This window comes from Amblyomma maculatum, chromosome 5 (assembly GCF_055883805.1).
Source record: "Amblyomma maculatum isolate TAMU_Amacu chromosome 5, ASM5588380v1, whole genome shotgun sequence".
Taxonomy (NCBI): Eukaryota; Metazoa; Arthropoda; class Arachnida; order Ixodida; family Ixodidae; genus Amblyomma; species Amblyomma maculatum.
In genome coordinates this window covers 90805727-90821742 of record NC_139348.1, presented here as the reverse complement: position 1 = coordinate 90821742, position 16016 = coordinate 90805727, and the positions used below count along the sequence as shown (strand labels likewise).

General features: G+C 48.3%; 1 protein-coding gene across 6 annotated transcripts in view; it reads right to left on the bottom strand.

The window, feature by feature from the left end:
* The window catches only part of sick (sickie), an 819067-nt gene that overhangs the window by 134741 nt on the left and 668310 nt on the right, over nucleotides 1–16016 (bottom strand). For 2 of the 6 annotated variants that reach the window (XM_084603875.1, XM_084603873.1), the window contains exons 8-13: nucleotides 7343–8441; nucleotides 6852–6998; nucleotides 5903–6151; nucleotides 3398–3652; nucleotides 2514–2631; nucleotides 1583–1635 (exon numbers count right to left, since the gene is read on the bottom strand). In XM_084603875.1, the coding sequence (XP_084460001.1) occupies nucleotides 1583–1635; nucleotides 2514–2631; nucleotides 3398–3652; nucleotides 5903–6151; nucleotides 6852–6998; nucleotides 7343–8441 (1921 nt within the window). The remainder of the gene's footprint in view (nucleotides 1–1582; nucleotides 1636–2513; nucleotides 2632–3397; nucleotides 3653–5902; nucleotides 6152–6851; nucleotides 6999–7342; nucleotides 8442–16016) is intronic. The other 4 variants (XM_084603878.1, XM_084603877.1, XM_084603874.1 and 1 more) reach the window with 3 other exon arrangements.

Here is a 16016-nt window from a genome sequence, read left to right as displayed (position 1 = left end):
TGCATGGCTGACAACGTTAGAGCTGCGAAATCATGCCACGCTGCGAACTTAAGGCGTGCTTGGCGGTAGGACCGAATCTCTTAGCTCGCTTCGCTGCCGGAGGCATTGTGTAAATCACCTTCATGCTAATTTTGATGAGCGATTAGGTTATTTATAATGCACAGTGGCACCAGGAAACGTCATGAAAAGCAATACTGCTTCATGAAGTATAGATACCAGGATTAGACATCTCATAATATGTAGCTGTTCGAAAGCGTCCGCTGATTATTCGGCTACAAATGCTGGTAGCCAGCGGAGCACTGCCAGCACACTGGAGACGGCATGTCGCTTCAAGAAACGCGTTACCAGAGTGGGGGGCAAAACGTTTACTTCTACAGGACAGAGATACACTTGCCCATGGCCATTTCCCATGCATCGAATTATCAATATAATAAACAATCGCGCGACTCTAATCGAGCTTCATATGTCCGGGTTCGACTGTAGTTAATGTTTTGCTCGAGACCCGGTTCGGCCAGCTGAATGGGAGAGCAGACTGAAACAACGAGTAGCTCTTTGTACAGGAAATGCTATGCTTTTAGCAAGCAAAAACATGTTTTATACTTTTAAGGTTAGGTACGAGTGTAACGGGCGGCACATTCTTTTCTCCGGATCGCCAAAATCGTGAGCATCCGATAATGTACGTATATGTATGCTTAGAATTATTAGCAACGCTACATCGCAAGGACGGCTTTATAATGCTTGGTTTGCCAAGTAAATTAAGGTTTGGTACACCTAGAGTGTAGTTAACTCACTTAGATTGTTCTCGAGTATGTTCTGGTACACTCTACTAGAACATATTGACACGGCGCATTCATTGTCTTCGCTCTGTGCTGATCGCGAGCGCTTGCCTCATCGAGGTGAGGATGCCGAAGTTCTGAGGTTGAGCCACTGGACTTGCTTAGCTCGCTGCCGCTCTGTGATCATTGGTGACTTCTGCCAAAATGTGACTCCTTGACAATATATTCTAGTACTCTGTAACCCTGAGCCGACTAGTAGGAGTAGGGCGAATCTTACAAAAGCCATTTATCCAAGCCTGCCTTTCACACCTCACACATGCCCTTTTGCGGAATCATGTGCACCATGAAAATCGCATAGCTTTCGGTGCTTGTTCTATTCAGTCCAAGTAAATCTTCGGTGGCCCGAACCGCTACCGAGCGGCGCCAGTTCGGGCATGCTGATCGCCTCGAGGGCACCAGATAGCGCCATATGTGGGACGGCGGAGTTCAAGCCTGCCGCGTCAGGACCCATCAGCGCGTGTGCATTAGAGAGTTGTAGTGTACCGCGATCCGTTACCGCCATCCGCCACTGCACATGCCCATATCCTCTTGACACCGACAGCTGGCGCCACATGCTGGAAGTCGGCACACACAAATGCCGCGTCGGGACATATCAGCACGTGCGCAGCACCCGCGTGCGGTAGAGGGTCACGGTGGCGGGTCGTGTATCACAGCATACTAAATCTCTCTATTGATGGTGAGCTGTAGCGGATCAAGTATCGCGCTATGCTGTAACTCACTATTATGATTTATGAGAGAGTCCTTACCGTGGAGTAGAGAGACGAGTTAGTCGATACCAGGGAGAGCGACGAGCCGTGGGCTGCGTTAAAAAGAAAAAAAAAAAATGTCACAACGTGATTGCCACGTTACTGAATATATGCAATGCCTGCACATGTGCGACACTATGAGCGAGTGCCTTAAGTGCGCAGCAGAATGCGTGTCCTTTAATCGAGAGCAACAACTCTCAGCATTAACAGTCTGCAGCGTGTCCCGATCTGCATAAAAAGTAGCAGCAGTGAACAATACGCACTTCTTGTCTCATAGTCAAACACAATTTGCAGCCATCAAGTGCGCGCAAGGCTGACGGCGCGCTTTAGATATGAAGGATCCTTGTCACAAATAGCGTGTCTGTACCACACCGACAAATGAAATTACAATGGCGGCCAGTTGCGACCGACCAGGCGCCACCCTCTATCTGGCGCAGGTACTATAGCTTGGCGCCTTCGCTTCTGAGGTTTACAGCTGGGCTGACGCTTTTTGAGCTGCGCTCCAGAAAGTAAAGGATGGAGTCTACAGAAATGAGGAGAGCCAGTAAGGAAAACAACTTCAAAACAGCTTCCCAATTTCGATATCATCTCCGCTTTAATCAAACTTCTTCACAACAAACCACCAGCCCCAGCTGCGCATGCGCAGTTCTTGACCTCCACGATCGGCGCAGCCGAAGCTGATCTGGGGGCCATGCGCAGTTTATATTCGTGACAGGCATACGGTATGCGACAGATGGCGGTAGCTGTCACGAACATATATCCACCATTTCGCAGGCAGCTGCGTCTCCCGAGGATGTTTTCAACCAGTAGCAGATGAATTTACAACCACTCCCAGAGGTCGCTACATTTTGTGAAAAAGGCTGACTAACGGCTCTGAAAGCGGCAACCACGGGACACAAATAAAACAGTGGGAAAACTGCGTTCTGCTCACCGTCGTCGTCCTTGTTGGCGATCTTGGAGACATAGTGCGACACGCTCATGGAGTTGCGCGGCCCAAGAGAAGCTGCGCCGTGCATCGGCGAAGACAGGTACATGTATCGCGACGCACCCTGCGATGCACACGAAAAGAACGCATAACACGGTAGCTTAGAGACGGTGAACTGTACAGTGCAGCTTCCATTTCTTATTTGACGATTCGGGTGAACCTGGAAGCGACATTAGGCTTTCTACCCGGAACAGAGCTAGCAACCTTCACTATCACAATCGTCTGGCGGGCGACGATGATGCCGGTGAAGGTTGCCAGATTCTGCCGCCGGGTAGGAAGTGTGACGCCACCAATCGGAAATGCGGCGGCCACAGTATTTTAGTATTCACCAACTACATTTTCAGAATACAACTTTCTAGAACCTGCCTGGCTACAGGAAGACGTAAAGCGGAATCGCCCTACGCTACTAACAAGGCTAATGATGTATGCGTATTCCTTGGAGTAAATCTAGCGAATATAAAATCTACATAGAACATGCACAACACAAGCTTGGTTTAGAGAGGCAGGGAGCCCTCAAGAGAGAAGGATGCGAAGAACACGGTGCCCCTCAAGTGCCTTTAACAACTCTCGGATTACCAAACGACAGCTCAATGCATTCGCGTAGTCGTCTTCTCAGCGTTGCGTCAGCTGGAGGAACGAAGTTTACGGATTATATAATGATTTAGTTGAAGACGTACGTTATAAATAAAAAAAGGAACAAATTTGGCAATACTGAGCTATTTTCTTATTGCTACGCATCCTTCTCCACGAATGAGGTGCCTAAGAAAAGGTAGGAGGTGGTACAGGTAGGGTATACAGAAGGAGGGTCATAGTGCCACGGCACGGTATACCTGTCGCCCCTGGGGCGACGGGGGGCAGGAGGGGGTTCGGGCGACGGGGGGTTCCGGGGCGGGGCTGGGGCATCGGCGGCACTCGTCATCTTCGTCGTCGTCATCCGGAGGGCTCTGTGGGGCCGACCGCTGGGAGCACGAGGTGCGGCCTATGCGGCCGGGACAGGTGGCCGTGCCGGACACGATGACGTCGGGGCGACGACGACGACCAGACAACGCGGGCACCGTGGCCCCGGATAACATCACAGAGGACCACTACACTCGGGGAGAGGGCGGGTGGGAGGGGAGGTAGTTATGGGGTAAGGAGGCGAGGAGGAAACACGCAAAAGAAGGAGGGTTAGTACGAGCTGCAAGGCTGTCAGGAAGGGTGAGCAATGCGATCAAGACGAGGCAAGGTTCAAGGCAAAGTCCCAAAGCAAGGTATAGAAAGTTGAAAGCTTCAGAACAACCTACACCATTTTTTAAGTGATTTAAGGCCTACCGCTACCACGTGAGTATCAGTACGCATGCGCATATCACCCCGAGGGCGACAGATGGCGCCACGTTCCTGTCAAATTCCACTGGACTCCGCATGCAGACACCAATCAGCGCGTATTGGGCTGACGGCGCGCGGTAGCCGTAGACGGCCATGGTAAGCGGCAGCGATAAACTAAATGTATATTTTTAGCCCGTATACTTGCAGCTCTTTGAACAGTGCTGCAGCCGCCAAATGCAAAATACATTGTAATAAGAGCGTCGACTTCATTCTTGCTTTACTGCTTCGCGTAAACAAGGAAAAAGAAGCAAGAAAAACAGAACACTTATTTTAGTCAAACGTACGCAATATCAAGGTTTAATGAAAAGTTCTGCGCAAGTGGAAATGACTGCCCCAGAGTTTACAATGCCCCATACTGCCCCAGAGACTCAGTACACCTCTAAATACTTTTCCCACCTGTTGCCCTTTTAGCGAAACCTTTAATAAAAGACATTCCTTTTTGGTATAGTTGCACCGCAACAGAAGTCGTTATTTCAGCGCATGTTGCATTTTTTTTATATGAGCGGTAACAGGCAAAACCTGCAGACGTCTAACATTGCATAGCAGGGCGCATTCTTTTTGGAAAAAAATGACGCCACGCTTTACCTTTGGAGGAAACCTGCTTTCAATGGTAGCCGTCAAGTGTGTCAAAAAGTTTGAATGCCTGGTGTCAAACGTGTGGTGATCCGCCACCGCGCATTCCACTGCGCATGCCCAGATCCCCTTGACGTCGATAGATGGCGCCACATACTTGATGTCGGCACATAGACCTTCCACGTCGGGACCAATCAGCTTGTGCGCCCCGCCCCGCCCACGCGCGGTAGAGGGTCACGGTGGCGGATCGCGGATCACGGTAAGCTAAATCTCTCTATTTGCTGAAGACCCCTGCCGCGATCGGAACGTTCTTTTAGTAGCAGAGCCGGAATGTGGTAGTCCGTTTTACGGACCGGTTTATTTTTGGCATAAAAATGCAGAACCCAAGTTTTGCCTTAGATAATGGACCAATCCAAGAACTCGCCCTTCACCCTTACTCTGTATGTGAAGGAAATACTTGAAGTGAGCGAAAACAACGGCAAATCTTGTTCCGCTGCATAATTTAGCGCACCGATCTGGTCGAAATCTCCATCATATGCGATTCGCAAGGATAGTTCTTTTTCATGACAAGGCCATGGGCGAAGGTCACACTGCCTTCTGTGATATTTTCTGCGTGATAGGACCGGGATGCATGGACTGTCGTTATCCTTTAAGCACAGAAACTTAACTTTTATCAGCTAAGTAAAGTTTAGCACAGTACTTTAGTGCTCTCTGTATATAAGCATACATGCTCAGTTAACCATTTCAGATTTAGGGGAATAGTCGGTGTCATTATCGGCGCGGTCGCGCCAGTGCTATAGCCATTCCAGGCTGCGGAGAGAGGGCACCACATTGTAGCTGGATTATAATAATCTACACCTCTAAAAAAAGTGCCTAACGATAGGTCCTTAATGCATGGGCGCAGAACCTTTCATAGAACCCTCGTGTGTATCGACTGGCAATGCAAAACTAAATGTCGGATGAGTTTCAAGAGTATAAAGTAGGAAAGGATGCCCAAAGAAGTTTCGTTCCGCCACTGGTACCGGCCTGTTGTGGCGTCGCGGTCTACCACCGCGCACTTGGTACTGTACACCTGCTAGTACCCATGGCGGCCTCAAGGCAGCTGACCCCGACGTCAAGGCAATAGGTCGATGCTATTGGTAGGAGAACCTCCGTTGAGAGGCATTGTCATTTCGGTTTTGAGCTATACCTCCTCCTGACTGCAGCTCTCGTCACCCGCGATACCAGCAGCGGAATAGAAAAGTTCCTTAATCACATCTCTATACAAGCCTCACTTCCAATCCGTTGTTCTTGGTAAATACCGGGGAGCTGTTCCAACAGCGCCCATATAAGTGCTAAACGAGGAGCAGCAGAGCAAATCCCATGCCCGAGCTCAAATAAAGCCGCGCGCGCCGTACCTGTCCGTGAGCGCTGGATGCGGTGGAGGACAGGGATTCCATGCTGTCGGCTTCGGCGATGCCACTGCCGCCTGCGAAGGTGGTTCGGCCGACCGGTGCTGAGGCGACGGACGCTGCGCCTGACGTAGGGCTGTGCCGAAGCCAAGCGTACGGACTTGAATGGTCAAGCGCCATGTAGTTGTCGCTCTCGGAGCCCTTGGCCGACGGCACGGAGAGCCGAGGTCGGTCCCGGAGAGGTGTGGTGCCATGCTGAGGAAGATGGCACAGTTACCACTTGGCATATGCGATTTCAACACGCTATTCGTTACTGTTTCCAAAAATTGGCCATATCAGACAGCAGCGCCGGAGCGAGTACGGAAGTTAGGTAGAGATGAGATAAAAACAAACAAAAAAAATTAGGAGGAGGAGGGATGAATCGTCGGAATAACGCACGAATTCACCTAAATCGGAGCTACAAAAATTACGGCGCACAAAAAGCTAGGCCTTCGCTAGGAGAACTTCGAAAACACTTTCAAGCTTCGCCTGACAAAGCTGTGTAGCGGAATCTGGCGTGTCTGTGTTAACTCAACCGCATTCCTTTGTCGTCCCATATGTGCGCGAGTTCGGATGCTCCTATCAAATACTGTACACGTACATGCATGCGGAGATGTTAATAACGAGCAACCAAGACATATGACGACTTTAGAGCAGGAGTGGTTACGAAATCAGCGAGTAGTTGTTTTTTTCCTTTTTTTCATAAACAGTCCCACGGAAGTAACCAGAAGCATTGCTCGCCTGAAGCTTCAAGAAACATCACACAATTTTTACTTTGTTGGGTGTTTCTAACTCCGCCTGCATTTGCAGCCTTTTATCGTGGAAAGCTTTTAGAAGCTACACTTAATATGCTGTTGTTGCAACGGCAGTCGCCATTAATTAAAATGGGTCCCGTGCAAGAGTGCACTCCACTTGCCTGGAAGCCGGAGAGGAGGACGTAGTCCGAATTGGAGGCGTACGAAGGCGGCGACCCGTTGAGCAGTGTCCGCGTCCCATAGATGCGCTCTCGCATGGTGCCGAGGGCAGGCGAACCGGTGGGGCCGAATGTGGCCTGCAAAAAGGGCTTCTAAAGGTCAGTAACTTTAGAAAAAATAGAAGCAAGATTACTAAATCATGTCATACCTTTTAAATGGGTAGACTGCATTCCTCTCTAACAAGACATAATGGTTGGGAGCTATACCTCAAGATTATGCTACAGGAACCACTGATACACACCCATCTCGTTTACAGGTTCCTTCATAATTACTAGTGGTTTATCATCGCATAAACGCAGTCACACTGAAACCTCTCAGCACTGCCCTAAGCTGCTAAGTTGCACATTTCCTGCGAGCTCTCGTTCCGCGGCATCTACTAGGTTGCGGCTAGTTACCGCTATTCCAAGAGCAAATAACTGCGAGGCATATCTACCTGGATGTACTGTTTGGCGTGCTTTCCAGATGACCTTCCCAGGGAACAGTACTCCGAGTCCGAGTGAGCCGACACGAACATGTCGTTGACACCAGCCCCAGTCTGCGTTCCGCCGGACACCTTGACCTTGCGCTCGAGCGAGGAGCGGCTGCTTCCGCGCGGTAGTTCGCCCGTCCTTGTAAGGCTCGACGTCCGGCACGGGTCCAGCTCCACTGAGCCATCCTTCTTGCTCTGGGAGCTGCTTCCGCTGCGACCACTTCCGGAAGAAGCGGTGCTGGAGGGACGCTTCCCGGCCACCATGCACGCGGAAGGCCCCGAGCCAGAAACGTTGGGTGGTCGGCCCGGAAGCTTCCGGTTTGTCATGACCACAGCCGTCGACGCGTACTCAATGCCGGAAGACCTGCTCGGGACGCCCATTCCGCCGCCGGGGTTTCGTATCTTATCCAGTGCCAGGTCACTTCCGATCATGGCAGTGTCCGCGGAGTAAGACCTCAGCTTCGCCTCTCCGCTGCCAGACGAAGAGGCCCCTGTCCTGGACTTGCTGACCTTGGAATGGACAACGTCGTGGCGGTTACTGTCTGCGGACTTGCCCGACTTGCTCGATGACTGTCCGCCGCTCCTTTTGCTGTCCTTTGACTTGAGCGACTCCGTGGAGTTTGTTCTGGACTGCTGATGCTGGATCTCCTGCTGTTGGACGTACTTCTTCCAGTTCGCCGAAGACTGAGCGTGAGGCGAAGCCGTGGCTGCTTGCTGGAGGAGGGCACTGGACTCCGTCTGCATGGAGCTGTCAGTCTTCTTGACGTTGGCGTTTCTGCTTCGGATGGAAGTGGTCGTGGGCAGCATGCCGCTCCCTACGACGGCGCCGGAACCGGAAGCGGAGGAGTGGTGCTCCGATTTTCGCGAGGAAGCCGACCTGTCCTGCATGTTCTTGTTGCAGGCTGCCGATGCGCCCGACGGCGCCATGCCCGGATGGTGGGGACGCCGTTTGAGGCAGCCATATGGGTCGGAGCTGAGCGACGAATCGGTCAGGTTGTCGTTAGTGCTGAGCTCGGCGAAGGTGTCGCTCAGGCCGCTGCTTATGGAGCTGCTGTCGTCGAAGCTGCAGGAAACCGACAGAAATCAGCATGAAATAATTTTAAGCAACTGCACCTGGGACTCTATATTCATCGATATACGAAAGTCGGTGTGGATGCACAGAAAACACACGTAAATTATCGTCGCTGCAGAGCAACTCGTGGAAGCCAAGTTAACCCTAAATTTAGTTTGACCAAATCTTTGCTAGGTTTCATTTAGACACGTCATCGGGAAAGCTTAGCAGCCTGGTTCACAGCCTGTTCCTCTCGCTCCTGCTCCTCTCGTGACATAATTCAGCAACAAAAAAGAATACCGATATGCTTTAATTGAAACCACGACACGCAGATACAAGTGCAGCGCAATACTTCGTCAAAAGTAGACGCTTCGCGCGCTAAATTTTTGAACGAATACAACAAAATATGGAAGTCGTAAAAGATTTCGAAGCGTATAATACGCGGGGAAAGTCAAAGAGAGCGTATGTCACACGCCTGATATATACGATCATAGTTCATGCCAATGGAAGGCTACGGGAAGGTCTTTGTGCAATCATTTACATCGCCATGCCCCTGGTACCTGTATCGAAAATAACAGGGAGCTGGTACCACGTCAGTGCGTTCCCTTTTCGCTTCAGATCTTGTTTTCTTGCATTGCATATTCGATAACATCGTTACGGATATAAGTGCAGATACCTTCACCAGTCAAGCTGTACGGGAAATGTAAAAGCTTAACTGCTCGTACAGCTGGTCTCCAAGTGTTAGCCATGCAAAAGCAGGAAACCAGCTGGGAAAAGCGCAGCGAGCCCATTATTACGTGGTTTCTGCGATGCTTAATGTCGTAATCTAGACACGCGTCTTGAGAGGAACCTAAGAGAGCCCAAGAGGAAAACGTAGACTTACGTTAACGACAACCATTAGCGGCTCATTAGTCACGACATTCGCGTGCGTCCGCTAACCATACCAGTACGCAGCCTTCGACAATCTGCAAAGGTGCCCCCATCATACGCAGTGAACAGAAACGAAGCTATACAATTTAATTGGTATAATTGGAGGAATATGGGAGAGGCCTTCGCCCTGCAGTGGGTATAGTCAGGCTGATGATGATGATGACAAGCTACTAGTGGAACTACACCTTTGTAAATAAAGCTATGAAGCATATTCAGCACGATACGCCGAACAACTACCGGCTTCCAAAATATAAAATTTATTTGTTTTCTTCATGCTGACCATCATTCACGCTTGTGGTTAATTCAATTTGTTCTATATTAAGCACAACGTTCAGTGTAGTGGCACGTTGCGTTTAAACTGACTGCTGTCGCCGTCCACTTCTTTTTGACCCACCTCCTAATGATATGCACTGCTAATATTAGAACTCGGCTGCGCAAACAAAACAACAATGCTATTATATTTTGGTTCTACGACTGCACGCAAGTGACGCCTAAGCAGCCATCTATACATTAAGAAAGTCCCCCAATGTATTCAACGTACGGATGGTGCTTTGTGTATCTGGCCGCCGAGGTGCTCAAGGTGGCCGACAACGCCGCTCGCGACAACAAGAAGACTAGGATCGTCCCTCGCCACCTGCAGCTGGCCATCCGCAATGACGAGGAGCTGAACAAGCTGCTCTCCGGCTAATATATGACCAGCAAAGTCAGCCACGACGTCACAAATCTCAACAGCCAATAGCGAAAGCCCGAAAGAATTGGAACAAAACAAGCTCAGCGGCTTGTTCATTCAGTCATACAGCAGAGCTTATCGAGATGGATCAGTGGCGGCTTTTTTTTTTTTCTTTTTTTTTTCAGCAAACTTGTAGTTCACATAGGAGCATCCACTCGAAGCGTTAAAGATTATTCGCCGTCGAAAACACATAAGCGCCGCGCCGCCTACCGGTATGATCGGAGTATTTCCTTAATAAATGGCTAGCGCATATAGCAGCGCAAAAGGTCTACATTTAAAGTATAGCTCACGGAGAGCGTTTAATGGCGCCCAGTGCGTTCGTTTACTTGTTTCAAAGCCCGAGGAACGGCTCAGTGCGAGTTTCACAAAGAATGCTAATAATATACGTCAGCAAGCAGTCCCTTTAGCCCGGTAAACTTGGGTGATAAACGACGATGACAAGCGTGAGCCATTTTAGAAGAACCCACATACACTAGATATCGTGACCAAAGGGAATTCAAAAGAGGAAAAGAAGTCAGCCGAGAAGCGACGCTACGCTGGTAAAAGATCTATGACCCGTCTGTCCGCTGAGTGCTCGTATACAGCTCGAGAAAAATGATAATCACAGCACCGGAGTAAAATCCCGAGACCCGACCCTTTCTATTTTAATTTTGGATTCTGTAATACTTTTTTTTCTCGCGACCACCCGACATGCGCGCCAGAACGCAGGAAAAGTGCGTAAAAAAAGCAAAAAAAAAAAGGCAAAAGTGTAAACTTAAAGAAAAGAAACAACGATGCCGGAGCTTAAGCAAGAAGCGAACCTGCAGATGTGTAAACACTTTGCGATATTGTTCTTGGCTTCGCCAAAGCTTCCCCGCTGTCATTTTTCACCGCGAGAAAGCCGTTGCTAAGCGCCTCAGGCATAAAAAATAAAAAGAAAAGAAAAATCCGCATCCGCGGAAACGAAATCGCGGTGCAGAGCGAAAATTAAGCCGTTATGGTTGAGGTCGAAAGTTCAAGGAACTCTCGGCCCGTGGCTGGGAATCAATAATTCGAAACGCAATGAAAGATTGTACACTACTGAAAGGATTACACTTCCTCCAAAGGTCCTTATAGATTGATCGCGAAACAAGCTACATTGAATTTTCCTATACACAGCATATCGACCTTTGTGAGATGATTTCCCTAAATGCTCTTTTGGACGAATGAATGAATCTGCTTCACATCTGGCTCTGGAAGACAATAAATGTCCCAAGAAGCTTAAGCTCCAGTCGAAAAAAAAGAACTAAAGAAAATTTTGTGTTACGACGGAATGTCTGTGCAGTTTTGGACAAGAAACGTGTTTTGAGAACAGAACTTTCCGCAGTAACATCATAATTTTCTGTGGTTGCAACAAAAAAAGTACAACAAAACAACAGGAAACTATTACAGAAGAGCACTACAGTACAACATAAAAACCTGACATTTACGACAGAACTATAGGATATTTTGTCATATTTCTGACACAGTTTTGTAATTATTTTGAACTTGGAGGTGTCCAAAATATCAGCCGATAGTGCATTATATCGACGCCTCCGACTGCATGCGTAACCCAACAAGAACGTGGGCCTCGTATGTGATTTATGGCCCGCGCGGGACACTTGTGTTCTCATTAACATGCGCCCTGCCCCCAAGGCACGCCCAATTCGACCTTCTTTCGTAAAACGACGTTTCGCGACTGTGCTTAAGCCGTTTATACAGAGCAATAAATGATTAGAAGCTAGCACTGAGCATGCCTCATTTTAATCGGAAGCAAACTACAGGTTCACGCTATAAAAGCAAGCCTTTTAGTTGGCGCGCGGTTGATGCAAACAAGGATCATTTAATTTTTCAAGTATCGCTGAGGAGAACAGTGTACGGTTTTGTATCGCTTTTCCCAACCAGTATGAAAAAGAACTGAACAAGGGTAAATGGGGTACGCCTCAGTTCGCAGTTGAGCCAACGCTTCGACAAGTGGACTTGTCTTCGTCTGGGCATGATGCAGAAGGAAGATGCAATTTCAATCGATCGATCAATCAATCAATCAATCAATCAATCAATCAATCAATCAATCAATCAATCAATCAATTAATCAATCAATCAATCAATCAATCAATCAAAATTCTATTCAGCAGTATTGCGTACGTGGCGAAACAAATTCTGACAGACGAACAAAACAGCTCACAACTACAAACTGAGCGTTCGTTTTTCATACTGATCTCCTCTGTATTTAAAAACACTGACATCGTGTCGTTTGTTTTGGGTGTGCAGCTCCAGATGTAAGCGCATCATAAGATTATCCTCCTGAAACTGATGAAGGCCTACGTGATTTTCCCATAGGCCACATATGAATTCATATAGGTCCCATATCAATTGATACGGGGCCAAATTCCTCTCATATGGGGCAAATAGGACTAGGTGCAGCTCATATGGGCAGACGGTATGCGGCCATACGGGCCCCATACTATGCCCACATCCATATGCATTGCAGGACATACGGGTCATATGGGCACTGGGGATATGGGTGCACGGTTCATATGGGTGTCTATGTATCAACCAAACTTGGATCATCGATGGGCTATTTGCCGTATTATAGTGAAAGCCTGGGCATTCACATGTAATCAACACAGTACCTTTAATTACGACATAGGTACGTACCACATCGCTCAAGCTTATCAAAATATACTACACTGTGATAAGCGCCCCGAAAGTGGAACTGGAGTGCAGGCTTTCAGAAAGCGACAAAAACCAGACACTGTAAGCCAGCGACGGAAGCCACGAACCTTTATACATGCATGCAGCATTTATAATGATGTATTGGTGCACCACTTCATATTGTTAGTCAATTATTTTATGTTCGTGTAAGAAAATTGTTGACAATAATAACTTTTACCCGTCTATTACTTGTATTCCTCTAAAAATAATGCTTGTGTTCATTTTTGTTGTTGTTGATGTGAATTATCCTTCCTCTCTGTAATGTACTGCGCACCTCGAGGGTAAAATAAATAAATAAATAAATAAATGGGAACGAACTTTGCACATTACCTCGTCTGTACATTGAGGTGCGAGCACACCCGACACGCGCTAACCTTGCGGTCACGTTAACATGCTAACATATTTTGTACAAATTGTAAGTGGTATAGCAATAAAACTCATTCCGGCGGTGGAGATACGTTTAATGACCTCACGAGTAGAGGTGTGCACGGGCCGAAATTTTGATCCCGAGCCCGGCCCCGTCCGGCGCTGAAATTTAAGGCCCGGGCCCGGCCTGTCATGTTATAATTGCAGTTGAAGAGATGAAAGAGAAGAAAATAATTTCAGGATGATAAGTTTACCCAAGACCTTAAAAATGTCGAGTTTTCACGCTTAAAATGACAAATTTGCTGAATATATAGGGGCACAGTATAGAATTAGCTTATTGCACAAAAACAACAACTTATCCATTGAATTGAGACATTTGCGGCGCTCTGAGGTTTCTTTCAGTGCTACAACTACAATGACTAACACGTTATTCGATAGGAAAACAAGTTTTCAATAAGCAGCTGGTTTGCTCCTCCAAAAGTGCGCTAGCTCTGAACTTAAACAAAAGGTTGATTTTGTGGCCAGGTACTCGGTGACCTCGTCTGGCTCACCGTGTGCCTTTCAAGTGAAATTTTCGCAACAAGACAAGCAAGAGGAACCCCTTGCACCGCAGAAACTTTGAGCTATGTCCCGATTCAAACGAGGCCACGTCGAGGCAGGAGTGCGTCACATAGAGTCGTGTGATTTGCGATAGCGTGGCGCGAAGTTTGAAACGGACACGTAAAGATCAGCGCCAGTGTTACCAAAGCGGAGATGCAAAACTCTAAAAGAACTATAGCCCACAAGCGGCCCCTTGCGGTGAGGAGGTAGGATGGAAAGGGGAGTGCACTCTCGACACCGGTAAAGAACTCGGAAGCTCTCACGTGGGGACGACGCGGGAAAATGCTGTGCATTGCTTATCGCACTATACCACCGTATTCGCCCTTTCACAGATGTTGCGTGTGTTCATGAACGGGGTGTCCGGCCCGGTCCGCCCGAGACAAAAATACTTTGGCCCGGGCCCGGCCCGAGCCCGAGCGAAAGGGCTTCCGAGCAGCCTGGGCCCGGCCCGCGGGACGGGCCCGTGCACAGCTCTACTCTCGAGGTCTGACACAGCAACACGAGAAAGCATAATTCGGAGTTCTACTGCTAGGTTTTGAATTTAATCCGGACGTTATTCTTGACACTCAGGACATAGCATTTTATGAGCAATATGTACAAATACATTTCGCATACGAGAGAGAGAGAGAGGTTATATACGTATCTTATGAGATACTGCGGTGCCGGAACCTTGGATCACTTACCGTAAGCTTGATGCGACGCGCGCTTTAATGGCTCAACATTCCGCGCGAATGGCACGAGCGTTGTAGACGAGTACGTACTAGGCAGATTTGCGTGATTGGCAAATACGGAACAGTCCCTGTACAGAAGAACCATGAGAAGCCTTGCTTTCCTGTACGCAAGCAATGTACAGCTGCATGCGACAATGCAGTGCAGTGCACCCTGTCCACTTTACGAAAACTAAATATATGCAGTGGAATCCAGACCTCTCGAAGACTTAAATTCACGTGCGGCACACGATATAGGAGAGGAACTACTCAAAATCAGGGTCGACCACGAGATCACACAGCGACACACTGCACGGTTCCTCCTCTCGTTCAACTTACGAGCGTGTACCTATATGTCTCTGCTGTAGTGAAGAGGTAACCGTCGAGATAACATTTAGCGGCGCCTGATTCCCGTGCGGAGGAAGCAGGAAAAAATTCGCTGTTCTTATCATTCACCTTATCACCAGTGCACGCTGACTCTTTGGGAGCGGTTACGCGTTGCTCGAGTGGGCACAGCCTCTCCCGGAAATTTACTTATCGTGACGGCGCCCACGCACAAGCGACGTCTCCGAAGGGCGGCGGCGATCAGTGAGAGGCTCCCAGGCACGATACATAGTAGCAGTGTTGATGTCGAAGCTATCGCCGACTGCTGGCGACGACAAGATTTGCGATGCGCCACAGGTAATCGCTTCAGCGCAGCGACACTTTGGATAAATGACAAAAACGCCGTCGCCGTTAACGGCACACATCTTGGGCCCAATAAAAACCTCTTTGGCCCCTCGCAGTTCAAAGAACCTTGAAATTATGTTGATGTTACTGTCGACAATCGCAGCCCCATTCGGAGACGGGAAAATATCTGAGTACCAACCCGCGAAATATTCAGCATCCTAACTGCGCTTGTAGAATGAAGAGCTTTTTTTCAAGAGTAACCAAAAACAGAGCTTCTGTGCTTTGCAATCTGTTAAATAACATGAAAAAAAAAAAACCGCGAAAGCTGCATTTATGGTGCGTTTATTGAATATAAATGTTTCAGAAATGAGGTTCACCAACAAATTAAAATGGCTTCACAGAGCAGGACAGCTATAAACTTAACGTTGGTGATTTAATGAGCCAAGACAAATTATGCTTCAGTAAGTTTATCTCGCAAAGACGCTGGCCCCATATACAGTCCAGAAAGAAGATACAGTGAGATGTTCGTTCACAAATTTGTGGAATCGGTCCAAGCCCCTGCGGGACTGGTAGAGTTTGTTTCATTGGCTAATGTCGCTTGATTATATCGTCTATAAGGACCGCGCATAAGCAAACATCAATCCAGGAAAAATGCGCCCGCTGCTAATCGGCATGCACAAACTGATCGATGTCTCAGGACATCAACCAAACAGCCAAATCACAGTTGCAACGCCAGGAAAGGCTGAAGAAAAATGAAACCATAGCGTAAAGAGGCCACGCCACAAACTCAATAGTAGCAAAGATAGAAGCGATAAAAACAGCAGTGAAAACAAAAGTGCGCGTAGATCGGCTTTGCATATGAAAATACATTTA